We start from the raw sequence: 27669 nt of genomic DNA on the forward strand, positions 1-27669 counted from the left end.
GTGCAAAGCATATGCTATAGCATTGAACTACAGCACCTCCCCAAAGCAAACTTATAACCAGGTCTCCCACACGGACTTGGAATTCTTCACTTTCAAGGTGACAGATGCCTGGATTCAAGCCCATTTGGAAATTCTATAGGACCATGTTAATATTAACATTGAACTTAAAAAATAGTATTAACAATGCTTTATAACCTTCAAATCAAGAATATGATACAAATTGTATAGCATTTAATTATAAAACAGAGCTACTCCTATCATTTGTTATGCTGGTTTCAAATTGATAAGTAAAATGTCAGGAGTTTGGTCTGTGCAGAGCACTAATTTTCCTGATTTTTTTAAAAAATCATTTTTTAAAAAACAAGCTGATTGGAGAAAAAGCATTATTTTTTTAATGAGCAGGATTCAAATCAGTGTTGTGCACGTCTAACACTGTTTTGCTAGTGGGCAAGTCCATGGAAACAGGGACATAGAGGCAAAAAATTAAAAAATGCTGTACACTGACCAAAGTTGTAAAGAAATATCTTAAGATCAATTATTTGTGCATGCTTAACACATGCTAACTCATGAGTTAGCCATATTTTTAGCTAGGAAGTCTGAAATGTTTACACAAAAATGCAGCATTCATTGACAACAACAAAACCCATTAAAATTGGGTTTAAGTTAAATAACTAAATGAGTATGATATATTCTAAAGAGGATACTGAGGGCTTTATTTTTCTCCAATTTGCAAGTTTTAAAATAAATAAATAAATAAATAAATAAATAAATAAAGAGGGGGGCATAATGTATTTACTCGAATCTAAGACAATTCTGAATTCAAGACAACTCTCCTAAAAAAGGTTATATCTATATTTATCCAAAAGAAAGAGGACACTGAATTTAAGTCAACCCCCACCCCGCAAAAAAAAGGTTATACTGGCCACAAAATATTTTGTAAGCATACTTTCCTTAAGGAAAGCAAGCTTATGAGATCACCTGGCATTCTGTGCATGTATGTGTGTCCATGTGTCCCCTGCATCCACAACAGACCAATATGAAACAAATTGAGTAAAGTTGTAGCGACACAGACACACCTCAATGGCATAGTTTGTGATGATGTCATACCTCCCCAATTCAAGATAGCGGGTGCATGAACATTTTAGGCGCAAGTGGGCTAACTTGTGAACCACCTAACTGATTTGAGTCAAACTTGGAACAGTTGTAGGGACACACAAGGACACCTTAGCAGCATAGTTTGTGATGTCATCCATCCTGTTCAAGATGATGGACACATGAACATTTGAGATGTAATTGAGTTACCTTATGGACCACCTAACCGATTTGAACCAAATTTGGAACAGCTGTACAGACACATAGGGACGGCTCAAGGGCATAGTTTGTAAGGATGTCATCCACCCCAATTCAAGATGGCAGAGGCATGAACATTTGAGGTGCAAGTGGGCTAACTTGTGAACTGTCTAACCAATTTGAACCAAATTTGCTACAGCTGTAAGGACATACAGGGACACCTCATCAGTATAGTTTGTGATGATGTTATCCACCCCAATTCAAGATGGTAGGCATGTGAATGTTTAAGGCAGAAGTGGGCTAGCTTGTAAGGATGGTAATTATCAACTGAGACTGTAGTGAAAGAAAGTTAGGCAGATTAGTTCTTACCAGAACAACTTGTTTATTCATATAGTAACTGTAATCAATATACAATAAAGATATGTCTGTACATAGAGAAATGCCCTCCCAACCCCCATTATTGCCAGTGCTTTCAGAAGCACCAGCACTTCCCATACTGCTTCTCACTGTTTTCCTTTGTGAACTAGGAGTGTATGTTCATAAATGCCTCTCTCTCTTTTCCCCTCTCTAAGAGTGACTATAGAGTCAGTGGATAAATCACCTTTGAGAGGCATTCTAAAGACAGTCTCCACCAGGGCAGGGGATTCTGCAGAGAAGAGAGAATGAGGAGGAGACATCCAATCTAATTGTCCTTCTCTGAACAAAATAAAATGAAGTCATCTAACTTTGAAAAGGTCCACCATCCTCCTTGTCTGTACAAGAGTGTCTTCTGTGGATAATGGGCACCCTACTTTGAATTCCATTCCCAGATTCTCTTTTAAAGCCCGGGAAGCACAAGGGCTGCCCTCATGCTGATGTCTCCAAGGACAGAGGGAAGAGTGTGGAAGTGTGTACGTCACAGCTGTTTTTTTGTCACACACACGCACCAACTACTCCTGGTGTGAATTCAGATTGCCCGTACCCCTCCCGCAGCATCTTCAAGTTCATTTTCTCACCTCTAGATTCGCCTTGCCTAGCCAAGCCTCCCTCTTTTCCATGGTGCACAACCAGGTCCTCCATCCCTGTTTGCTCACTGCATGCATTAATACCCTGTTGCCTGTGCCCTTTCAGGTCCCAGACCATTGTGGCCAGCCAGAGAAAGAAGGTGTGCGGGGCGGAAGGTTGATGAGGAGTGGAAGGGTTACTTGTTGTTGCTAGTGAGGTTTACTTCTGAGTAAGCAGCTGCAGAGCTTGGTGGAAGCATGGGGCAGGGTGAGAGCCCAAAGTTGGGTTTACTTTTAAGTATGCACAGCTTGCAGAACTTGGTGAAAATGTGTTTTCTCCAGGACTCAGGGGTATGGCAAACAGAAGAGCTGGCTTTTAGGGGTTGCAACCACTGCCTCTCAGAGCAACTCATGTGGGTCTCTTGATCACAGCTAGCTACCCCAGCTGGGATTCCTGGTATGCACATTTAAGGTGACACCCCCCCCCCAAAAAAACCACTTTCTAAAAACAAAGAACTTGGGGAAAACCTTGTCCTGGATTTGGGTAAATACAGTACACCACAGATAATGAACAGTGCTAAATGTTTTTTAAAAGAAGAATCAGTGCTAAGAGAAATCAAAATCATTGTAAGCAAAAACTGTTTTTATGGCCTAACTTGCCACAATGCTTGCTTCTTATTTTTTTTAACACGTCTCCAAAATATATAGCAACAGCCCTACAGAGAGTAGTTATTTGACTGCAAATATATATGACTATATATGGTCCTGAAACATAAGACCATAGCCCTAAACTACAGAAAGATACTTGTAAGTGTAATTGTAGTGATCAACCCCTCCTATCCCCTAAAGAGTAAACCGGAAGTGAACCCTGTCCTGACTGACAGGCTGGTGAACTCCAGGGATCAGCTAACCAGCACACCAGGTGGGTGGGACCTAGACAGCCATGAGGGAAGAGAAGGTATCTTAGTTGAAGCTAGCTGGGAGGGCAGAGAGGAGAACATGTGGCCATGAGCTGCAGGAAAATCTCTCTGCAGGTCCAGGGAAAGCTAGGAGGGCAGGAAACTTGAATGGTTTCGTTGAGTTCAAGAAGGAAGGCAGGGCTTTGGGGCTTATGTGCTTGCAAATGGGTAACCATTATTTTTAAAATGTGCCGCCCCAACATCAGCTGGGGTGCTTTTTGAAGCATTCTTGTAACCACCGAGTATTGCTTTTGTTTACCTGTAACTAAAAACAGAGAGTCTCAGATGGAATCTGTCTGTAAGATTTTGAATAAAGCATTCCCCCCCCCTTTTTTTGTTCTTTGCATTTCAAAAGCTTCTCTAGGTGGATTTTTGACTCAGAAGAAAGGGGGCTGGAAGGGACTCGGCAGCTGTTAGTTTTCTCACAATGTGTAAGCTTCCATGTGGAAGGTTTTTGTATACTTTTCCACTAACAAAAGCCGATGGTGGCAGCCTAGATTCTAACAAGAATTCAGGAAAGATTGGGGAGAAGCCATTGCTCAGAAAGCGGGGGGGGGATGATTCAGCATTTTTCTTCCCCTCATGTGGGCTTGCTCTGAGACAAAGGCTGGTAATTCGCTACAGTAATTTATAATTATTTGCAGAGTATAATAGTCTTGTGTTTTTTAGTAGTAGGGTTATGCATCACTAAAATGATCAGAACTGATTTTGGTCCCTATCAAGTGTATCAGCAGATTGGGGATTGGGGAGCCCTCATCAAATTGGGGATGATGAGCAGATTGGGGAGCCCTCATCAAATTAATCCAATAATGAATGATGCATCAGATCAATCCAATATATTGGGAGATTAGGGCACTTACCTTACAATGATGTAGTGGGTGGTCCTTCTTCAAAAACCTGCTGCCTTGAAAGCCAGCAGCAGCAGCATTTAAACATGCTGCTGCTCTTCGCTGGCAGCCAGCCAATAATGCTCCAGGGAGGAATGCAATGTCAGGATGTTGCATCCTTTCCCTAGAGCATTACTGGAGGAAAGAAAATAGCTGCACCTACAGGCAGGCATTTTCAACCCCAGCAATGCACAGCAAAAGGGATGTCATGTTATGATGTTGCATTCTCCCCCAAAGCATTATTGGCTGGCTTTCAGGCAAGAAAAGCAGCATGTTTAAATGATGATGCTATTACCACTGCCTACTGACTGGATAAAGAGAAATTTTTCTCCTTCTCTCATAACACTAGAACCAGGGGTCATCCCATGAAACTGAAGACCAGGAAATTTAGGACCAACAAAAGGAAGTTTTGTTGGTCCACAAAACGCATAGTCTATGGAATTCTCTGCCATGGGATGTAGCGATGGCCAATAGCTTGGATGGCTTTAAAAAGGGCTTGGACAAATTCATGGAGGACAGGTCTATCAATGGCTTCTAGTCTGGTGACTACAGGCCACCTCCAGCCTCAGAGGCAAGATGCCTCTAAATACCAGCTGCAGGGGAGCCACAGCAAGAGAGAGTGAACACCCTTACCTCTTGTCTGTGGGCTTCTCAGAGGCATCTAGTGGGACACTGTCTGAAACAGGATGCTGGACTAGATAGCCTTGGGCCTGATCCAGCAGGATTGTTCTTATGAGGCAGCAAGTTTTAGAAGAACTACCCAATGTGTTGCTTCAAGCTCCCACTGAGCTGATACAGGACACCCTTTTATCGGATCAGGCAATTTTTTCACTAGACCCAATCCAATGAAAAAATCTGATATGGCATACAGTGAAAGACATGCTGGGGACAAACTATTTACAGCGAGACATGTGATATAATTGTTTTTGCAGTTCTGATACACCAAAGGCAAAATCTGCTGTGAAGGTGTCTTGTGCAAGCCTCACTGAAATGAATGGATACTGACAAGGGCACTAACATGATCTCAGCTATCATGTTGTGGGAAAATCTCTGTATTCAGCATTCAAAGTGCAATTTGCTGCTACTGGGAAAAATTCTTCTAGTTCTTCGTAGACAATGCAATTTTGGGTGTTGTATTAATCGAGAATGCTTGAATATCACAGCACCTATTGGTTAAAGTCTATGACATCATCAGTGAATGGTAATTCAGCCCTTCCCACTACATACCCATTCCTTTTGAAAACATTTAAACATTTTTATTTATTTATTTTTAGCTTGTTAGAAGCCAAATATTCTAACAGTAATACTCCGGGGGAGTGCTCAGCTATTCTTTGAAACGCATTACAAAACAGCAAGTAGATATATTATCTTCTTTTCACTTGGTTCAAGGTTTCATACTCCTCCATTCCACAACCGGCATTCACTTGTGAAAAAATGGCAACAAGGCAATCCCCTTGCTGCACAGCTAATTTCCCTTGTAGCTTTGCTGCCTGCATTCATATCCATAACATTGCCTTGCTAACCACATAAAACTACTGCTGTAATTACCAAAAATGAAGATGACTCTGAATTTAAGGCTCTCCCACTGATAAATTGAGGTTAAACACACTTATACCTGCATTTACTCAAAAGGAACAGGACTCTGAATTAAAGACGAACTCCTGATTTCTAATATCAAAAAACTTCGGGGGAAATCGAGTCTTTGATTCAGGAAAATACTGTACTACTTTAGCACATTATTTAGGACCAGTTAATCTTTATGGAGTAGCCACCAAATGGCGCAGCGGGGAAATGACTTGATTAGCAGCCAGAGGTTGCCAGTTCAAATCCCTGCTGATATATTCCCCAAACTATGGGAAACACCTATATTGGGCAGCAGTGATATAGGAAAGATGCTGAAAGGCATCAACTCATACTGCATGGGAGACGGCAATGGTAAACCCCTCCTGTATTTTACCAAAGACAACCACAGGGCTCTGTGGTCGCCAGGAGTCGACACTGACTCGATGGCATGCTTTACCTTTAATATTTCTGGACTGCCCATCTCTCATTATCTAGAAGCAACCAATGCGTATGAGCAAGAATCTTCAGCAATCATAATAAAGTACATTGTTGTTACTGCTGAAGATTCTTGCTAGTCCATTGCATATAATGGACTATATAATGTACACCCATGCAACAAAGAGCCACACAACAATGAACAAAATTAAAATATACAACCTCTCATTAACCAATTGCTGACAAAGCTCTACAGGGGTGGGGTGGGGTGGGGGGACAAAACACAAAACACACAGTTCAGCTCATTTTAAAATTTCTCTAGAGAGAGAGAAGCATATAGGGCAACAAAACCAGGCCAGATGTTTATGGCACCGAAACTGCGTCATGCAAATGTTGGCCCAGATCCAGACACACGATTAAGACAGAGTGGTCCTTTTTCTAGGACTTCCCACAACTTCCCAAGGCTTTACATGAAGTTTATTATACCTTATACAATTGTAGCAGAATACCTTCCAAATCTAATGATAAGCTGCAACATCACTTTCGGCTTATTAATCTTTTGAAACTATTGCTCTTTTAGTAGCTATTGTAATAGACCAAAACATCAAAGTCATTGGAGAGAAGAAACTATCACTCCGGGGAGAATCTCACCAATATCATTGCACATCGCCAGCTCAGATGTAGTTTCAAGAACACATCCCAAAATACACACCCTGCAGTATTTCTGCAACCTATAGTACCCCAGCTGATTAAATCACTGACATCAGCAAAAACAAATAGGACTGCTAGAAACAAACTACAAAGGAAGAAAAAAAGCATTAATGTCTTGAATAATTATAATATTAATTTCCTCCCATGAATGTTCAAAGATGAGCTGAACTCACTGTATTTTCACAAAATAGTCACTCAAAGCAAATTTCCCCTGGATAATGTAACAACTACACATTCACTGCTACAATCCATTTCAGTAAGTACTTAGCAGACACAAGATTCAATATACTCACATAAATAAATAATCAGATAACTTCTGCTGAATAAATGCAACTGCTAAAGGAAGAGAAACCTCTCCCAGACACGCTTTGTTTCAGTCAGACACAAAAAATCCAGCAAAATCCAGCTAAAGTATATCCCATTTTCTCCGTTTTCTCCCTCAATACCCATGGGATTCTCATTAATTGGTTATCAAACAGCAAAAGATGTATAAAAGTTCACATAGTAGCAGCTGTCATCAGAGGAGTCCTCCATATCGGAATTTAAAAGAAATGTCAGTTGAAATAGCTGCAGCTACAGCAATGCTGGTAGATGATGCCTCTAGAGGAAGAGAATGCTGGGAGATTTTCCCCATCTGTGCTGCAGCCTAATTCTAATCCATCACTGCCTAACTGCAAAGAGAAAGATGGAGACCAAAGGCAACTCAATGATTGATTGATTTGAAAGACAAAAGAAGTTGCTCTGAGTTTTGCACTTTAATTATCATGAAATGATTAACATCTAATGGAAAAATTAAACCAGGCTATTTCATATGTCCTTTTAAGAACACACAGCAGAAAGCAACAAAACTACTTAATAATGCATTGTCTCTGATTCTAAATATAGCCCTAGAATAACTAGAGAACATTAGACATTTACTGGAAATATGCAGTCTTTAATAATTCTTCATATACAGATAAGATTTCTTACTATGAGCTAAATATGCCATATGTGAGACCACCACTATCTGGGAAAGACATGATAATGACAGCATTAAAGTTCTCATTCCCATGTGAAATATCTACATTCCCATGTGAAATATTTCCCCAGTGTTGATCCTAAGAGACTACCAAAAAGAGCAAGTGAGCTATCTAGTAACCCTCTCAAACCACTTCAGATCTCTTTGGTTCATCTACCATAGTGCTCAAAGTTCTTCAACATCACCACAGAATTTCCGATTCTACAAGGGTGCTTCCTCTGAATATGTTTCCTGTCAATTTATTTTGTTCCCCCTTTTATGCCATCAGGTTCATGCCCTAAACTTGCATGAGTTTACAGATGTGGTTTGATGGCTCAGTACTGAGATGCTGACACCTCCAAGGTTGGCAATGACTTCTGTATATAATGCTGTGAAATATAATACATTTAATGAAGGTTCTTCATTAATGTACTGATTGATGCATGTGCAGCTATGAAGCAGTTCAAGATGTGACGAACAAAATACAGTGGGCCAAGACAACCAATCACGGAACATGTGGGTGTCATGTGATTATGCAATTATTTCTGTAATTACATGTCCCATTTTAGACTAGCAAAGCATCTCTCCAGCAGCTGTTGCTAGTGTTTGTATCTACAGATAGTTAATCCTTTTGAGACAGGAAATCATTTTCTTAAAACTTTTGTTATATAAACCACTTTGAGAAGTGGTATATTAACAGCCAAAAAAACAACAACAACAAGAAAAACCACAATTTCACTGTTGAACTGCACGCATGTGCCCATTTCAAACAGATACAAGTTTTGAGATGGGGGGAAAGCTGAATACAGGGCTCAATAGTTGCAAAAAAATCTACATGACATTAGCTAAGCAGCTTCCATTCTAGCTTTTAAAAATTAAAATTATTATTATTTTAAATCTCACAATCTAAAAAGAAAAATAAGAGAGACACCAGCAACAGCCACTGGAGGAATGCTGTGCTGGGGTTGGATAGGGCGAGTTGCTCTCCCCCTGCTCAGTGAAGAGAAATTTCTTTTTAAAGGTGCCTCTTTGCTCAGTTAGCAGGGGATAGGGATGTGCCCGAAGCGTAGTTTGAAGTGCAGTTTGAGCACTTTGAGGGAAATTAAAAAGGGAACTTTAAGAAAACAGAGAGCAGGTGCTTACCTACTCTCCACTGCCCCTTCCAGCTGGAGTGGTGCATGTCCCAAAATCTCTGTGCGCCAACAGCATGCACATGGCATCTGCACATGCACAGACGCCATGTGCTTGTTGACAGTATGCAGGGCATTTTAGGACATGCACCACCCCAGCTGGAAGTGGCAGTGGAGAGCAGGTAAGCACCTGCTTTCCGTTCTCTTAACGCTCCCTTTATAATATCTCTCAAAGTGCTCAAACAGTGCTTCGAACACATCCCTAGCAAGGGATAACTGATTACTGGGATCTCCACATTTATTTATTTTTTACAAATATGTTGTACTTTCCCCTTTGCTTATACAGGTGGACTTTGGAATCTGTGGGGGTTCTGTTCTCCGCTACTACTGCAAATATTGAAACTGCAAATACCAATGCATTCAGTCAATGGGACTTTTAGTTCAAAAGAGCTGCAAAATGGCTTCTCTTCATAAAATGGTGGGCAGAAATGACCTCTGAGGTCATTTCCGGCTGTCCCGAAACCACGATCTGTGGGTTTTGACTCTTTCACATCTGCGGATAATGAAGTTGTGTAACAACTGGTGGGCCACAGATATGCAGACCCACATATAGCAAGTATTTATTTATGTATTTATTATGTAGTAATTAATTAATTTAACACATTTGTATACCGCCCAAAACACAAGTCTCTGGGCGGTGTACAACAAATGTTATTTATGTTACACAAATGTTATGTGCTTATACAAGACACACCACTGCCCTTTACCCTTGGGGTAGTCAGACATATGTATCTACCATAATACAGTCAGTCCGCCACAACAGCAAGTCTAAATACAGAAAATGTTATGTGCTTATTGGCAAGATGAGCTTGGGGAGGGCTGTCAACTGGTCAGAAAAGAATTAGCTTGGCTGGTTTTGTGGGTTCTAGGGCTTTCACTTCCAGTGTGTGTGGGGCGGAGGAGATTGTTTTCCTACTTCCAGACAGTTCCCCATTCCCATGTATTTATTTTGAATATGCATGCTTTATGCATTTATGCATATTGGGTCTGGGCTCCCTCTTTAGAAAAGAAGTGGGGTATATATGTGTACAATGTATCAGCAGTACACTGAGGTACTGAGGTACTGTGCTGGGGGTGGATAGGGCCAGTTACTCCCCCCCTGCTAAATAAAGAGAATGACCACGTTAAAAGTTGCCTCTTTGCCAAGTTAGCAGGGGTTAGCCTACTTGTGCCTCAAACGTTCATGTGTCCGCCATCTTGAATCGGGCTGGATGACATCATAGCAAACTATGCCCTTGAGCTTTCCCTATATGGCACTACACCTGTACCAGCTTTGGTTCAAATTCGTTCGGTGGTTCAAATGTTAGCCCAATTCTACCAAAAGTACACTATCTTGAATTGGGATGGATAACATTATCACAAACCACACCATTGAGGTAACTCACTACACCTGTACCAAATTTGGTTCAAATTGGTTAGACAATCCACAAGTTAGCCCTTTTGCACCTCAAACATTCATGTGTCCGCCATTTCGCTCTCTCTCTCTCCCCCCCCTCCAGCTAGACCCACCCCTTAACCCCATAAGGCTCTGCCCCCAGGTCTTCATCAGGTAAGAGTTTTTGTTTGAGAGGGCTGTACAACTTCAGCCTGCATGCTGTTTTTGGACTACAACTCTCATAATCCCCAGTCACAGTGGCCAATAGTCAGGGATTATGGGAGTTTCAGGCCAACAAATGTAGAAAGTCCAAGTTCTGCAGTCCTGGTTTAAGAGTTGGCTGCCCAAGGACCTAACATGCATACAATGCATGTTGTGCCAAACATGCATACAATGACTTGAATAGCAAGCCAGAGGTTGTCATCTCGAATTCCCACTGGTACGTTTCCCCAGACTATAAGAAACACCTAAATCGCAGAGATAGCAGAGATATAGGAAGATGCTGAAAGGCATCATCTCATACTGCACGGGAGATGGCAATGGTAACCCCCCGCTGTATCCTACCAAAGAAAAACCACAGGGCTCTGTGGTCGCCAGAAGTCGACATCAACTCGATGGCACACTTTACCTTTACCCAAGGACAGGAAGAATAGAGGCAATGGCAGATTAACGCAGAGTAGGCATCTGCCTACAGTGGCAAAATTCGAGAAGCGGCGATGGCAGTAGCTGTGGGGGTGGGGGCAGAGGAAAGCTCCCACTTCTTACTTTTTTTTTAAAAGCCACAGCAGCAGTAGCTACGGGGGGGGGGTAGGGACCAAGTGAGAGGAAAGTTCCCCTTTTGCCCCCTAAAGAGTGCCACTGCTGGCGGCAGGATGGGGTGCAGTGGAGGCGGTGGCTGGCTGTAGGGGAGGGCAAGGAGGGGAGAGTCACAGTGCCCCCTTTTAATTTTATTTATTTTTATTTGAAATATTTCTATACCGCCAAAAACTTGCATCTCTGGGCGGTTTTAACTTCTGAAAGCCTGCTGTGCGGGCAGCAGCAAGCTCCTCCCTCCTCCCAGGTGACTGCATGGATGCCGGGCTCTGCTATCTATCTGCAGCCCATTTTTGGTTTTCCCTCCACATAGCTGCAGGAGAGGCAATCTGGATCAGAACTGTGATGGGAGCCAAACATTCAAGTCCTCCCATTCTGCAATGCTGATCCAGATCTCTCTCTCACTCTCACACCCCAGCGGCTGCTATTTACACTGAAAAATGGACCCATATCCAGGGCCAAATGATGTGATCACATTTGCCATGCTTTGCCTCTCCCGAGGCCCTATTTGTTGCTGCCTCTTGTGTTACACTGCAGCAGCCTCTTAGCCTTCCTTTGCCCTGGACAAGCCCCACCCTATGGGAGCACTCATTGGCCTTTCTTTGTAGCAGGAAGTATAAAGGGCTTACTGGCTGAGGCAGGCCTTGTCTCAGTATTATGTCCTATTGTGCTGGTATGGTGTCATGCTTTCTCCTGGTCTGTTTGGTGTGATCCTTGGTTTGTTTCTGTGCTAACCCTCTGGCTCTTGACTGTTTCCTGACTTGATCTTCAGTGTCTTCCTGGCTCCTGTAAGACCCTCTAGCTCCTGATGATTACTTGTTTTGGCCCTTGACTTGGCTCTTTGGCTTCTCACTGATGATCTGGCTTGATCTTTTTCATGTTACTGACTTTTGATTCCTGTCTTGGCCCTCCTGACTGTCAATCTGATATGACCCCTGGTATGTTCCTAGCTCTCTCAGTTCCAGCTTTGGGCCTGTGCATCCTAATGACTGCTACTCATGGCTCAGCTCTTGATAATATATAGTTTGACCCTAAATGGTGTACACTGTATCAAGCTTTAAGTATATAATTATAAAGGGGGGCGGGGGCAGAGATTCCAGGTGGCTTCACACAACCAAAGCTTGTACTTTTTCTCTCCAATTAGATTTGACATTTTACAGTAAATGTATGGTGACCATGCAAGTGTCTTTGGATGACTCAACCTACTTCAATGTCTTCTTTCAAGCACATGCTAGCAAAAAGAATAAAATATTTCAGAAGTCAAACTGGAAAAAAACACATTGAAGAATTCCCAAGATAAGGCTGTAATCCCATGCATGCTTACCTGGGCATGCTTACCCACTGAATTCAAGAGGACTTACTTCTGGAATAAAAACATGCATACAATGCATACAATCTCCTCTGTTGAGGAGATCCACCTGGAGCCTCTTCTGGGAGCTACACATGAGAGGAGTGGCTCTCAGGGCTTGTTGGCTTAAAAGCAGGGAGGCTCGCCAAAGGTGTAGTCATCGGGCCGCCAAAGGGGGCCGACCTTTGGGGCTGGGCCTTCGAGGGTGGGGCTGAGGACTGGGGGGTTGGGTTGTGCCAGGCCTTTATCAAATATGTGTTTGGGCTCTCTTGAGGGGGATGGTTCTGGGAGTGTGCCCAGCATTTCTGGGGCAGCTATTACTGTTGTGGTGGAGAATAGAAGAACTGGCACAGGCAGAGCAGCTGGCCATTACAGGGGAAGAGAAATTAGTAACTTAGTGACTGTTTCCACTTCCAACTGCTCTGTCAACTCTCAGGCCTCGGGGAGCAGCCCCAATGACCCACAAAGTCTGGCCTTGCTCCTCTGTAATGCCAGGTCAGTTCAGAATAAGACCGAAATTGCCCACAATTTGATCGTGGATGAGGGAGCTGACCTGGCATGTATAACTGGGACCTGGTTGGGGGAGGCGAGAGGTCCTGTGTGGGCTCAGCTTCTCCCACCAGGTTACTCTGTCGTGGAGCAGGCTAGAGGATGTGGGCGGGGGGGTGGAGTGGCTGTGGTCCATAAGAATACCATTTCCCTTACCAGGGCCCCTGTGAGACAGCTGACTTATATCGAGTGCGTATTTTTGCGGCTGGGGACTAGGGATAGATTGGGGATTCTGTTGGTGTACCGTCCACCCCGCTGCCCAGCTGACTCCCTAACTGAGCTGATGGAGCTAGTCGTGGAGTTGGCGTTGGAGTCTCCTAGACTTTTAGTGCTGGGGGACTTCAATATCCACTTTGGGACTGGCTTGTCTGGTGCGGCTCAGGAGTTCATAGCGGCCATGACAACTATGGGCCTATCCCAATTAGTTTCTGAACCAACTCACGTTGCCGGCCACACACTCGATTTGGTCTTTTGTTCGGATCAGGGGGGTGTTCCATGGGTGCGGGATCCAGTGGTTTCCCCATTGTCATGGACGGACCACTACCTGGTTAAGGTTGGTCTCACAGCCGCAATCCACCCCTGCAGGGGTGGTGAACCTATTAGGATGGTCCGTCCGAAAAGGCTGCTGGACCCAGTGGGATTTCAAAAGGCCTTGGAGGATTTTGACGTTGGTGCAGCCAGTGATTCTTTCAATGCCTTTGTGGGAACCTGGAACAGGGAACTCATCAGGGCAGTAGACATGATTGCTCCTAAGCGTCCCTTCCGACCTGCTGCAAAAATGGCCCCTTGGTATACTGAAGAGTTGCGGGGGCTGAAGCGGTTGGGTAGGCGACTAGAGCGCAAGTGGAGGAGAACTCGGTTCGAATCTGATAGGATACAGCATGTCACCCATTTGAAGAGTTATGCAGTTGCGGTGCATGCGGCAAAAAAGAGCTTTTGGTCTGCGCGCATTGCGGCTGCAGGTTCGCACTCAGCAGAGCTATCCTGGGTTGTGAGGAGTTTGATTTCTGCTTCTTCTACTTCAAATCAGTCCCTGGGGTCGTTCTGCTGTGATGCCTTTAATGGTTTTTTTGCAAAAAAGATCTCCTGTATTCGGGCCGACTTGGACTCCACTGTTTTTGCAGGGTCTATGGAAGAGGTGTCCAGCAATCTCTCTTGCAGTATTAGATTGGATCAGTTTCAATCTGTGACTCCTGAGGATGTGGACAAGCTGCTTGGGTCTGTGAGGCCTACCACCTGTTCTCTAGATCCTTGTCCGACTTGGCTGCTTTTATCTAGCAGGGAGATTGTTGGAAATGGCCTAGTTAATATCATAAATGCATCACTGAGGGAGGGTAGGGTGCCCCCTTGTTTGAAGGAGGGATTGATTAGACAACTCCTAAAGAAGCCTTCTTTGGATCCCTTAGTGATGGACAGTTACAGGCCAATCTCCAATCTCCCTTGGTTGGGCAAGGTGATTGAGAGGGTGGTGGCCAACCAGCTCCAGGCAGTCTTGGAGGAAACTGATTATCTAGACCCATTTCAAACTGGCTTTAGGGCTGGCTATGGGGTTGAGACAGCCTTGGTCGGCCTGATGGATGACCTTTACCGGGGAATCGACAGAGGGAGTGTGACTCTGCTGGTTCTTCTGGATCTCTAGGCGGCGTTCGATACCATCGACCATGGTATCCTTCTGAATCGCCTGGGGGAGCTGGGGATAGGAGGCACTGCTTTGCAGTGGTTCCGCTCCTATCTCTCGGGTAGATTCCAGACGGTGGAGCTTGGTGACAGTTGCTCCTCAAAACGGGAGCTGTTATATGGAGTCCCACAGGGCTCCATTCTGTCACCAATGCTTTTTAATATCTACATGAAACCGCTGGGTGAGGTCATCAGGAGATTTGGTGCTGGGTGTTATCAGTATGCTGATGACACCCAAATCTACTTCTCCTTTTCATCTTCAGGAAATGGCACTCATTCTCTAAATGCCTGCCTACAGGCTGTAATGGGCTGGATGAGGGAGAACAGATTGAAGCTGAATCCAAGCAAGACGGAGGTGTTCATTGTGGGGGCTCAGAATCTGAGGGATGAGTTAGATTTCCCTGTGCTGGATGGGGTTACACTCCCCCAGAAGGAGCAGGTGCGCATCTTGGGAGTACTCCTGGACCCAGGTCTCACCTTGATATATCAGGTGGAGGCCATGGCCAGGAGTGCTTTCTATCAGCTTCGGCTGATTTGACAGCTGCGCCCATTCCTCGAAGAGGATGACTTCAAAACAGTGGTGCATCAGCTGGTAACCTCCCGGCTTGACTACTGCAATGTGCTCTACGTGGGGCTGCCTTTGTACGTAGTCCGGAAACTTCAGTTAGTTCAGAATGTGGCAGCCAGACTGGTCTCTGGGGCAACCCGGAGAGACCATATTATGCCTGTTTTGAAACAGCTACACTGGCTGTTTCAAAACATATGTTTCCGGGCAAAATACAAAGTGCTGGTTATTACCTTTAAAGTCCTGAACAGCTTAGGTCCAAGTTACCTAAGAGAGCGCCTTCTTTTACATGATCCCCACCGCACGTTAAGGTCATCTGAGGAGGTCTGTCTCCAGTTGCCACCAGTTCATCTGGTGGCGACGCAGAGGCGGACCTTCTCTGTAGCTGCTCCTGGGCTATGGAATGTACTCCCAGCAGAAATTCATAATCTGAGATCATTGCTGTCCTTCAAGAGAGCCCTTAAAACGTACTTATTTGACCTGGCCTTCCGAGTTTTAAATGATTAATTGCTTTAAACTGTTTTAAATTGTTGCCCTGATTTTCAGGCCTTTTAGCTGTTTTATTGGTTTTATTGTGTTTTAATAGTTTGATTTTAATTGTTAATTTGTTTTTAATTGTTTTTATCATGTTGTGAATCGCCCTGAGCCGTATCAGAAGGGCGGTATATAAATCTAATAAATAAATAAATAAATACAATTGCATTGTAAGAGGCATATATTCACCTAACAATTATTTTCATAACTGATTTGGTATAGGATTCTTTTCTATACTGTGTAATCAGGGGTGTAGCTAGCAAAGAGGGGGCCTGTGTTCACCCCTCTCCCCAGTGGCCCCTCTGAGTGAGGGAGATAATGAAGAAAATAGGGAGGGGTGGAGCTGGGGGGCCCTCAGGAGCTGGGGGCCCCAGGTTCTTTGAACCCATCCACTCAATTATAGCTACACCTCTGTGTGTAATCATTTTACTTTTGTAGCACATCAAGATCTTTTGAACATTATTTGCCAACAAATATACATGCACTCAACACTACAGACCAGTTCAACCAAAGTATTTCATTCATAAATCCCCATGTATTACATGGGACTTACTCCCTAATAAGTGTATTTGGGAATGAAAATACATTAGCTTTAAGCAGAACTAGACTTAAAACCAACCGCTTAAATTTAGCTTGGTTGTGGAATGGATTAATACCTTCCTACTGTATTGGGGAAGTAACTTGCCTAGTGAGCAAGAGGTTGCCGGTTCAAATCCTCGCTGGTATGTTTCCCAGACTATGGGAAACACCTGTTTTGGGCAGCAGCGATATAGGAAGATGCTGAAAGGCATCATCTCACACTGTGCAGGAGATGGCAATGGTAAACCCCTCCTGTATTTTACCATAGAAAACCACATGGCTCTGTGGTCACCAGGAGTCGACCAACTCGACAGCACAACTTTTTACTTTGCACATCTGAAAGAACTCTCAGAACATGGAGTTCTTTTCAATACTTCCTGGTACTATTCCAGTTCTGTATCCTGGAAGGTGGTTCCTTTATGAAGGGATAATAGTGGAATCTTTAAGCACAGTTTTGAGATTAAAAGGCTAACCTTTCTTAAACACTTCAGGTTTCTGTCTCTGCAGTAATACCACACAGAGCAGCTTTGGCAGGATCAGGGATTAAGAATATCCAGCTTCAGTATGAGGAAAAGATAAATACAAGAGAGAAGAAATCACTTCTAATGTTTCTTTATACCAACAGCTGCAGCTTGTAATTACAAAGAAACTGAACTACTTTTTAAGTAGTTACATCATCACATATCTATATTTCTACTTAATATACTGATACCATAGGAACTGATTTGTAATTATAAATATTTAGCATTTGTATAACACATTTCATGTGTACAAGGTGTGTATTACAATCACAGTCCTTACAACAGCTTTGTCGGCATTCCACCAGCGGCACAGAACAAACTACTATCCTACAGATTAATCCCATTGTACTGCTGTAAAAGGAACAGGCCCAACACCACATGGACAAGCTTAATCACATCAGTCCTTCCTATGCAATAGCTGTCCAGCTAAAATTTTATCCCAAACTGTATATTAGATGCTGAGGCTGATAGAACAGTAGCTTGCTTAAGACCACCTAATGGATTAATTTCTCAAGAAGAGTTAATTCCGTGACATCCACAAAAGTGTAATTATAAGGAAGAACTTAGGAATCAACTTTTGGCAATAAATGGGAATAAGAGGTAACAGAACACCGACTGCTCCACAAGGATTTCCGACGGAAGCATCAGAAGTCCATCTTGCAAGCTGCCATCATGGGTTGGCATGATGTACTTTTTACTTTACAAAAGGCTGGGACTGGGCAACCTAAAGAGCTCACTGTCACTTCCCACCACCACAACCATCATGTCCTCCCTACTCCTCTCTCACACAACAACAATTTAGACGACAGGCTGCAGGAGAGAGCTCTCCTGGTCTGACCCCTCAGAATCCTTGTTCCTCCCCACCTATTAACTGATAAACCTCTGTGCATATGCCAGAAAATCTTACATTGTCACATGTTAGATAGTATATATAAAAGGTCATCTAACTGACTTGTTAACAACATGTGGCTTCCATGCAGCTCAGTTCTTCTACTCACTATTCTACAGTGAACAGAAACATTAACAAACATGTCCCCAGCACACAGATACTAGGGATGTGCAGAACTGGTTTGGGAGTTCGCAGTTCTGGTTTTTGGGGTTCGATGGTTTGGGGTCAAATCGAACCCCCCCCAATGGTCTGTCTGGATTGGAACCGAACCTGAACCCCCTGCCACGTTAGCGAACTTTTTTTTTTGAAAGATTTTTAAAAAACCTTTTAGCCCCTTTGGGGGGCTTCATCAAGGCCGCGGGGGGGGGGGTCTATGAAGGTTCCTCCTCCCCCTGCCAGCCTCCCTCATCACCGTTGTGGCCCGTTCATTTTGTTTTGGTGGCCATTTTTAAAAAATTTAAAAAATGGCTGCTGCGCATGAGCAAATGGCCTCTGCAAGGCCCTAGGCCATGCTAGGCCTCGCAGAGACCATTTGCGCATGTGCAGCAACACCCAAAATGGCCAACACATGAGTCTACTGATAAAGTGGCCGAACAGGCCACAGCGATGATGAGGGAGGCCGGTGGGGGGAAGGGGAACCTTTGCGAACCCCCCCACCCACAGCCTAGATGAGGCCCTCCGAAGGGGCTAGAAGGTTTAAAAATATATACATATATTTTTTAAAAAGTTCACGAACCCCCCTCGGACCGGACCAGGGGGGTATCGAGGCGGTGTAGAACCAAACTGGGCTGGTCAGGTTCGAGTCCAGTTCTGACTTGAACCGAACCAGGCCAGCCGGTTCCATGCACACCCCTAACAGATACGTCAAGGAAACTACAGTCTTGCTTTTCCTACTGCCTCTTCTCCTCTCAGTTAAGAGAGTGGAAAGAGGAGCCGATACCTCTGATTGAGGGGCTCTAAATAAGGGGAGTTACAATCATGAACTAGAAAAGGAGGAGGAAAGGAGCAGCGGGCTACCTGTGCTCTGGGAGCAGAAAGGAAGCAATGGGTTGTGAAAACCATCAGGAGACAAGGAGAAACTGTGTTGTCAGGAGGCAATGTTGGAAGAATTGAGAGGATCACAGTACATTTAGTTTCACTGTATACTTCTCTCTTCCCTTAGCAGAATGATGCAATAATAAAATTGTACTTACACAGGGATGTTTTCAAAGGCATCTTCAAAGTTTTCCTGCAAAATTTAGTATTAACACATTGTTAGTAAGCTGAAAAGTGATAAATTAAAGTTTAAATATTTTGTACAGAAATTTAAGTATCAGTATTTACTGATTTCTATAGTTTTAATTTTCTATAGTGGATCATATATTCACACTGAATTTCTAGTCTCTCTCTAGTTTTGCACATAGTGTGCAAATGTTAATATTTCTGGAGAGTTCAAATGTGTACAGTTCTCAATGAATCCTAAAAGTATACTAATTAGTACTGAAAGATCTAGTGATAAGAATCAATGTTGTATTATTAAATAAAGTACACAGCCAATTACCTATAAAAACTATTGCATACATTTAATATTTCATAACCTGTGCTTTATTTATTCAACATCATATCCACAGACCAGAATCCAAGAGATTAAAGCTTTGCTAATGAGATAAGACCAGCTAGGCAGGAAAAGGGAGATCTATAGAGAGGAGAAACTGATGGCAGAATTGGATATTTGTTTTTTTGTGAAGAACATATTTTCCCTTGTAAGTGTGGATGGGGGCGGAGACATTTTTTATTGGTGAAGAGAATGTAGATTTATTAATGGGAAAACTACTTAAATTGGGAGGTGCATACATGTCAGGTGCTTTTGCCAACTCTCAAGGTTTTCTGGGTCAACAACATGGACATCATTTCATGTTCCTAAATGTAATTTCCCTTCAGAGTTGCTTAATCTGATTACTGAAGGGCTTTCCTCAGTTCTTTCAAAAAGGACACTATATAGCTTAACCTGGAATTAAAGCAGACTCAAGTGTGTTGGAATACAGAACAGAGACAGAGTTAAATACAGGCTGAATTAAGTAACTGCTAGTAATTAGAGGAACAAAACAGAATCAAAGGGCTCCAGTGTTCCCTCTAACAGGGATTTCCAGATGTTGTTGACTACAATTCCCAGAATTCCCAGCTGCAATAGTTTTTGCTTGGGGATTATGGGAGTTGTAGTCAACAACATCTGGGAATCCCTGTTAGAGGGGACACTGGAGGGCTCTGAAACATGATGTCATATTAAGAAATATTGGCAAGTGGACAGCATCCTTCCCATCTTGGAAAATTTAGCCTCTGATCTAAGCAAGGCTGAACAGAACCCCATGCACAGACAGGTGCTTGATATCAGGACAAGAGCAAACCCCCAGATGGGTCAAACTGCTGTGTTAGGCAAATCTCAGCTGCTGCAAAACTGCCTAGGAGAATGTGAATCATCCATTTGGCATTCCCTGCATACTTAATGAGTCCCATCATTCCTAGGAACCCCAACAGCCCCACCTACAAGCAAGAGAAGTTTCCAGGCAACTAATTAAATCCCCCATTGTTCCCTTTACATTTCTGTTTTCCTGCCTTTGGAACATAACAGCAGACATCTCTATTAAAAAGCCTTTGCTCTTGAACCCCAGTGTAAAGACTAATGGCATGGGAGATGGGCACTATCGGCCTTCTACTTCCCAGATGTTTGGCTGGCCAAGTGTCCACTATGTGCTCAAACTCTTTCCCTGTAAGCTGAATCACTGGACCATGAAGTCCCTATCACTGAACTGGAACTCTGGACTGCTGAGTCTACAGGAACTAAAATCATTAAGTCATGGTTTGCATGGCCATGCATGGCCCGGGTCCAGGCGCGGAGCCCGGCGGCCCGGGTCCAGGCGCGGAGCCCGGCGGCCCCTCTGAAGGCATCCTGTGCACATGACATCATGTGCATGGGGTGTGCCTCAAACCCCCCCGCCCGCCTTTGAAGAAAAGAACAATATCGGACCTCTGAAAAGTATAAGCATGCATATGTATTCAGTACTTGGTTTGGGCCCCTTTTGCAGCAATTACTGCCTCAATGCGGCGTGGCATGGATGCTATCAGCCTGTGGCACTGATGAGGTGTTATGGAAGACCAGGATGCTTCATTAGCGGCCTTCAGCTTTTCTGCATTGTTTGGTCTCATGTCTCTCATCCTTCTCTTGGCAATGCCCCATAGATTCTCTATGGGGTCAGGTCAGGCGAGTTTGCTGGCCAATCAAGCACAGTACACTGTATACTTTTCAGAGGTCCGATATTGCTCTATTCTTCAATCCTTGTTTTATTGGTTCCATGTAATATTCTAATTTTCTGGCATTGTGGATTTGGGGTTTTCATGAGCTATACGCCATGATCATCACAGTTATAACAAATTAAGGCTTGACTTATCTCGCTTTGCATGTAATGCGTCTGTCTCATATATCAGTTTCACCTTTTAATTTGCATTACTGAAATTAATGAACTTTTGCACGATATTCTAATTTTCCGAGTTTCACCTGTACTTTGCCTCTTCTGATAAGTGAGTTAAATGTGATGTCTTAATAATATGGCTATTGATGGTGAGTTTGTCTTTGAATCAATGTGAAATCCTTAGTATTAAGGCCCACTGGGAGTTTCTTGCTCTCTTTCTCTCATTTTAACTGTCTTTCTGAAATATTAGAATATATTCCAAGCAGTGATACAGTTTACTCTGCATATCCTTTAATTATTTTCAGAGTATCTGGGAAAAGTCATAATTCTCCATTTATTTTTAAAACTTATGTAATAGTGATGCTACAATGCATAGTAGGGAATTAGACAGGCACTTCTGTTTAGTTTTCCAAGTACACCTCCACATAGTATTTGGGTAGTTCATGAGCCCCAGCATACTGAAATTTGTAGTTTTCCAGCATTTTTTGGTCTGGCTACGTCCACTGCTAAATAGTTTTTGAAATATTAAAAGATTAACGGGCTTGACTTGTATTTTTGAGCTGATATTATGGTAAAGTTATCTGAAAGATGGGTGTCAGATGTTTGGACAGGGGGCACAATTTCAGTGCTTGCCCTAGGCACTATTTTCCCTAGATACGCCTCTGAACACTCTCCTCCCTACTAGTTTACTTCACCACTAAAAATGAATCTCCTTTTCCTCCTGCATCGGTTTCTCCTGCAATGAATACTCGCACAGTTTATACCAGTGTGGTATAGTAATTAAGAGGATGCTTAATGTTCATTTTAGCAATTTGTGAAGCTACTTTCAAGAAGTTGGGGTATTTTAATCCATTACAAAAGACAATATGTAAGCTATTTGTGTATGAGCTACTGTTACAAGCACAAAGCAAAATAAAATAGTAATGATGATTATAAGGGGAAATATGTTGAGAAAGAACCATTTTGTCATAGCATTTTTTCCTTCCCTCCTATTCTTTTTAAAGCTTTTAATATTCTGAGTATATTGTTGGGATAGAGAGCTTTTCTTACAAGTATTAGAACAGTTTTGCCTTATAGTGTAAAACTCTCTCACACACAAAGAAACATATGCACACAAATTGAGATTACTTCTCTCCTGTAGGTGTGCACCTAGGTAATTTTGGAGGCCGGACCTAAAGGCCTTTAGAGGCGGTGCCCCCTCCCCCAGTGCAAGTTCAGCGTCCTCCTTTTTTTTAACACATAGGTTCCTGAGGGCACAAACCACACAACCCAGGGCAGACTAAAAAGGATTTGGGGGCTACAGTAATCCAGCCATGACGCGATTAAGGTGTGGGTACAGTGGCCAGATCTGCCTTCTCGAGAAATGGACACAGCTGGAGCACTAGCTAAAGCCTTGCAAAGGCACCCCTGGCCACTGTCTCCACTTGAGCTTCCAAATGCAGAGCCAGGTCCAGCAATACCCCCAAGCTGCGTACTCTCTTTCAAGGGGAGTGCAACCCCATCCAGAACCAGTAGAATCTCCTCATTCCGATTGGCTCTCCTACTGACCAACAGTACCTCTGTCTTGCCTGGATTCAGTCTCAGTTAGCCCACATCCAACCCATACTGCCTCCAGCCCCTGATTCAGGACATACACTACCTCCCTAGCATCAGGTGACAAAGAGAGATAGAGCTGAGTGTCATCTGCATATTGCTGACAACTCACTCCAAGTCCCCGGATGACCTCTCCCAGCGGTTTCATGTAGATGTTAAATAGCATGGGGGACAAAACTGAGCCCTGCAGAACCCCACAGGCCAATGGCCACAGAGCCGAGCAGTAGTCTCCCAGCACCACCTTCTGAACCCTTCCCCAAGAAAGGGCCAAAGCTACTCCAAAGCAGTATCTACAATCCCTATACTGGAGAGGCGGTCCAGAAGGATACCATGGTTGATGGTATCAAATGCAGCTGAGAGGTCCAGCAGAACCAACAGGAACGCACTCCCCCTGTAAAGCTCCCGGCATAGGTCATCCACTAAAGCAACCAAGGCAGTTTCAGTCCCATATCCAGAACGGAAGACAGACTGAAAAGGGTCTAGATAATCCGTATCATACAAAGCCCTCTGCAGCTGGGACACCATCACACACTCTATCACCTTGCCCAAGAAGAGAAGGTTAAAAACTGGTCTATAGTTGTCTAGGTTGGAGCAAGCAAGGGAGAGATGTTTTAATAAGGGTCTTACCATCACCTCCTTGAGGCATGGTGGTAGCTTGCCCTCCCTTAATGAGGCATTGATTATAGCCTCCAACCATCTGCCTATTCCCTCCCTGGCAGATTTTATTAGCCATGAAGGGCAAGGGTCAAGAGTGCAAGATGTTGCCTGCACACTGCCCAGAATCTTGTCCACATCCTCAGGCTGCATTAACTGAAAAGAATCCAACACAATAGGAGCAAATGGTACCCACGGCACATCTGCTGGAACAGTCAGATCCCTGGAGTATAGATCAACATGGATGCGAATGACTTTATCTGCAAAGTGACATGCAAACTGATCACAATGGGCTGTAAATGGTTCCTCCCCCATTATCTGGGGAGGGGGGGATGTGTGCAGCAACGTATTTGCTACATGGAACAGCTCCATTGGTCTGCACTGAGCAGATGCAATGGAGGTGAAGCAAAAGCGTTTCTTCATGCCCCCCATTGCCATGGAGTACCCTAAGATAGGTTTTCGCTCGTGATCAGTTAGATTTATCACTACTCTCCCTCCAGCGTCATTCTAGCCATCATCTGAATTGTTTCATTGCCTTAAGCGCTGAAGAAAATGTTTTACTTTCCTGAGGGGAGACAAGCCCAACAGCCAGCAACTCCATCCTCCTCCTGGCACATTGCAGTACATTCAGAGGCCAGTCAGACCAGGGGAGGATCACAAGACCTCAGGAGAACAAATCAGGCTGCTGCTGCTGCTGCTGCTGCTGCTGCTGCTGCTGCTGCTAGGAGAGAGCAGGACTCACAGCATGAAGTTACCCCCCCCCCTTTTTACTCTGCTGCTGCTGAGGAACTGACGACCTGGATCCAAATTCACAGGGGGTGCAACTGTGCCCTTGCACCGCCCCTGCCCTGGATCCACCCCTGCCAGCTGCCACTTCTTGCACAGATAAATTCGACCTTTGATAAAGTAATTCATGAAGTAAAGTAATTCAATACTTAAATGAGGAATACTGCTGAAAGTTGTCCTTCAGGACCAGTCGACATTACATACCAGATGTATGCTACATTCTGATGTTTACTTCTTAACTGAAAAACTGTCATTTTTCATCAAGCTGCAATTTTGATCAAAAGGGTGGCTGAGAACGGGTACTTAACCATTTCTCTTGGACCATTTTTTCTGATTAAGATAACCTCTACAAGCTATTTTTCAAGCTGGCAGGGTTGGTGGAATAAATACGAGTATATGTCCTGTACGAGTCGTATGGGATGTGTTAGACCCCAGGAAGGGCATTTTTCTATGGCCAGGTTGACCAGTCTGCTTGACAATGACTTTTGGGCCTATGATGGCAGAAACATGCCCTCTCTGCTGTCTTCACTATGATCTGTTATTTTAGAAGTTTCAAGCAGTTTCCAAATGTCAGAGGGTGTTCTTTCGGGGGTACACTGAAGGGCACAACCAAATGCATCTTGGCAACTTTCCCAGTTTAGTTTGAGTTCTACTTCAAAGGTGATTTGAAGGGATATGGCATTTTGACAGGATAAGCATAAACCACAGAAAGTTCTATATGATGCAATTGTGCTATAGGTACTTTCATTAAAACACCTAGATACAGATTTCGCAGGTATAGTTTGCACAAATTCTACGCACAATATGGATTGACCAATTGATCTATAGGTCATCCGTGGTCTGAGTTCTTCTGACCAATGATTATTGAGACAAACAGGGAGACAAAAATTTGAGTGGGTAACTCTAAGACAGTACATAAGGGAACAGTTTATAAGGGATAAGAGAACAAAAAGCAGAGAGATCTTCAAGGAACACCACCTTCAAGAAACCACAGTAAGGAGAGAGGGGAGGGAGAAAGGAACGAGAGAAAGTGTGAAGGTATTTGATTTCCGGACAGCCAAATTTCTTATCAATGCCAAGAACTTGCTGCCGGAACCCTGAAATTGTCTCTTACTGCTGTTTGCTGAAAGCTGTCAAGATTTGAGTGAGAATAAATGCTGTTAATTTTTAACCACTTGTCTGTGTGTTTTCATGGAGGAGCAGAACAAACCAAGCAAAAGACAAAGTACCTAGACTTCTGAATGCTCTTTTCCCTTTTAGGAAGAGGGAATTCTGATGTCCCAATTTCTTACAAATAGACAGGAAATGAGCTGGTGAGGGAAGTTAGATTGGGTCATATACTGAACAGAAGAGAGCATAATTATAAGGGGTAGCATGTAAGGCATATAACCATGTTATAAAAACTTTATAAAGTTATAGAGAATACACAAGAGAATTGAACCAATCCCTTTCTTAAGAAAAGAATCCTACTATTTCAAATATACAGAATGACATATGTCAGATATTAACTTCCATGTGAACATATGGTCCAAAGACAACATTTCCTTGTTAATTCCCATCAAAGTAATGTGGATCAAGAAAAGAGAAGAGCCCACTAGAGGGCATGACACTAACTTAACTGCAATCTTGAAGTGTCACTGTCATTGCTCCAGAAAGTGGAGCTGCAGATTTATACTCAAAGCTCTTCAGTAATGGCAATGTAGTAATCAATTTCCCCTCACTTTTAAGAATGCTATGGACATTTTAAACGAGCAAAGCAACTGCTGATGAATTGCATGTCATCCTATATAATAAAACCCTAGCGTGTGCGCCCGTGTCTCTGGTGTCTGCGTCCGTGTCTCCCTCGGCCGTTCTGGGCATGCGTGGTGCGCGTGTGCAGAAGAGCCGAGGGAGACACGGACGCCGCTGCCGGACGCCACGTTGGCCGGATGGCCAGCCCGGCTGCGGAGAAGCCGGAGGCGGCGTCCGCAGGACCGGCTGGGCTGCGGGGAGGGCAGAGGCGGTGGCGGCGGAACTGGCCCTGCCGTGGGAAAGCCGAGGCAACGGCGGCGGGTCTGGCCCGGCCCGGCCGCAGGAAGGAGAGAAACGGCGGCGGCGGGTCCGGCCCGGCCCCGGGGAGGCCAGAGATGGCAAGAGCCACCGTCCCCTGTGCTGTGCAATGAGGAGGCTGCAGAGCGGGGGTGGCTGGGAAGGTGCTATACACCTCGCTCCGAAGAAGGAGGAGGAGGGAAGAGCTCTCCCTCCCCCAGAACATGGGCCGCCAGCTGCTGTGATCCGCGGTGAAGCCGAGGACTGGGCGCCACTTGGACTCATCCAAGCCAACAGCCCGCTGCCACCGCGACGTTGGGAGGAAAGAAGCGCCTTGGGAACCGACGGGATGTGGAACGTGTGAAGGAAGCAGCAGGCCTGATAAGTAGAACTTTCAAAATGGAGGGGGAGGGGGAAGGGCCAGAGGGAGTGGAGCAGGGGGGCGGGGGGAAGGGCCAGAGGGAGTGGAGCAGGGGGGCGGGGGGAAGGGCCAGAGGGAGTGGGGCAGGGGGCGGGGGGAGGGCCAGAGGGAGTGGGGCAGGGGGAGGGGGAGGGGCCAGAGGGAGTGGGGCAGGGGGAGGGGAGGGGCCAGAGGGAGGGGGCAGGGGAGGGGGGAGGGCAAGAGGGAGTGGGGCAGGGGAGGGGGAAGGGCAAGAGGGAGTGGGGCAGGAGGAGGGGGAAGGGCAAAAGGGAGTGGGGCAGGGGGAGGGCAGGATGGACTGGGACAGGAGGCTGAGAGGGAGGGGAGGGTGAGAGAGAGGGGTAGAAAGCGGGAGGGAGGGCAAGAGAGTGGGAGGGAGAGGAAGCCAGATGGGGGAGGGGGAGGGGGAGGGCAAGAGGGAGGGGGGCAGGGGGAAGGGTAAGAGGGAGGGGGCAGGGGGACGGGGGGAGGGCAGGATGGACTGGGGCAGGAGGCCAAGAGGGAGGGGAGGATGAGAGAGAGGGGTAGAAAGGGGGAGGGAGGGCAAGAGAGTGGGGTGGGAGGGAGGGGAAGCCGTTGCCTCACCCAGAGGAGGGCCAGAGGACGCGGTGCAATGCAGTGTGAGCGAGGCGGCGGCAGAGCTGCTGCCTCGCCCAGAGGAGGGCCAGAGGACACAATAGCGGTCTACTAGCGTCCGTTAATTTAACGGGCTTAAAGTTACTAGTATGGAATAAAAGAAACTAGCTTAACCCGTGCAGAGCATCAGCGCGCTAGTACTTGATTGCTCCCCTCACCCCAGATCCCCTCTCACTCACAGCCCCCCTACCTCAGAGATCTCTCCACCTTCACTGAGCTGCACTCCTGCTCCTCTTCCTC

At 44.8% G+C, this 27669-nt stretch overlaps 1 protein-coding gene across 4 annotated transcripts in view; it reads right to left on the reverse strand.

Moving 5' to 3' along the window:
- Positions 1-27669, reverse strand: part of TTC39B (tetratricopeptide repeat domain 39B) — a 136628-nt gene that overhangs the window by 52524 nt on the left and 56435 nt on the right. For 3 of the 4 annotated variants that reach the window (XM_053291116.1, XM_053291115.1, XM_053291119.1), the window contains one exon: positions 19059-19093. In XM_053291116.1, coding sequence (XP_053147091.1) covers positions 19059-19093 — 35 coding nt within the window. Of the gene's footprint in view, positions 1-7121; positions 7385-19058; positions 19094-27669 lie in introns of those variants that run through there. The other variant, XM_053291118.1, reaches the window with a different exon arrangement.

Source organism: Hemicordylus capensis, chromosome 2 (genome assembly GCF_027244095.1).
Source record: "Hemicordylus capensis ecotype Gifberg chromosome 2, rHemCap1.1.pri, whole genome shotgun sequence".
Lineage (NCBI taxonomy): Eukaryota > Metazoa > Chordata > Lepidosauria > Squamata > Cordylidae > Hemicordylus > Hemicordylus capensis.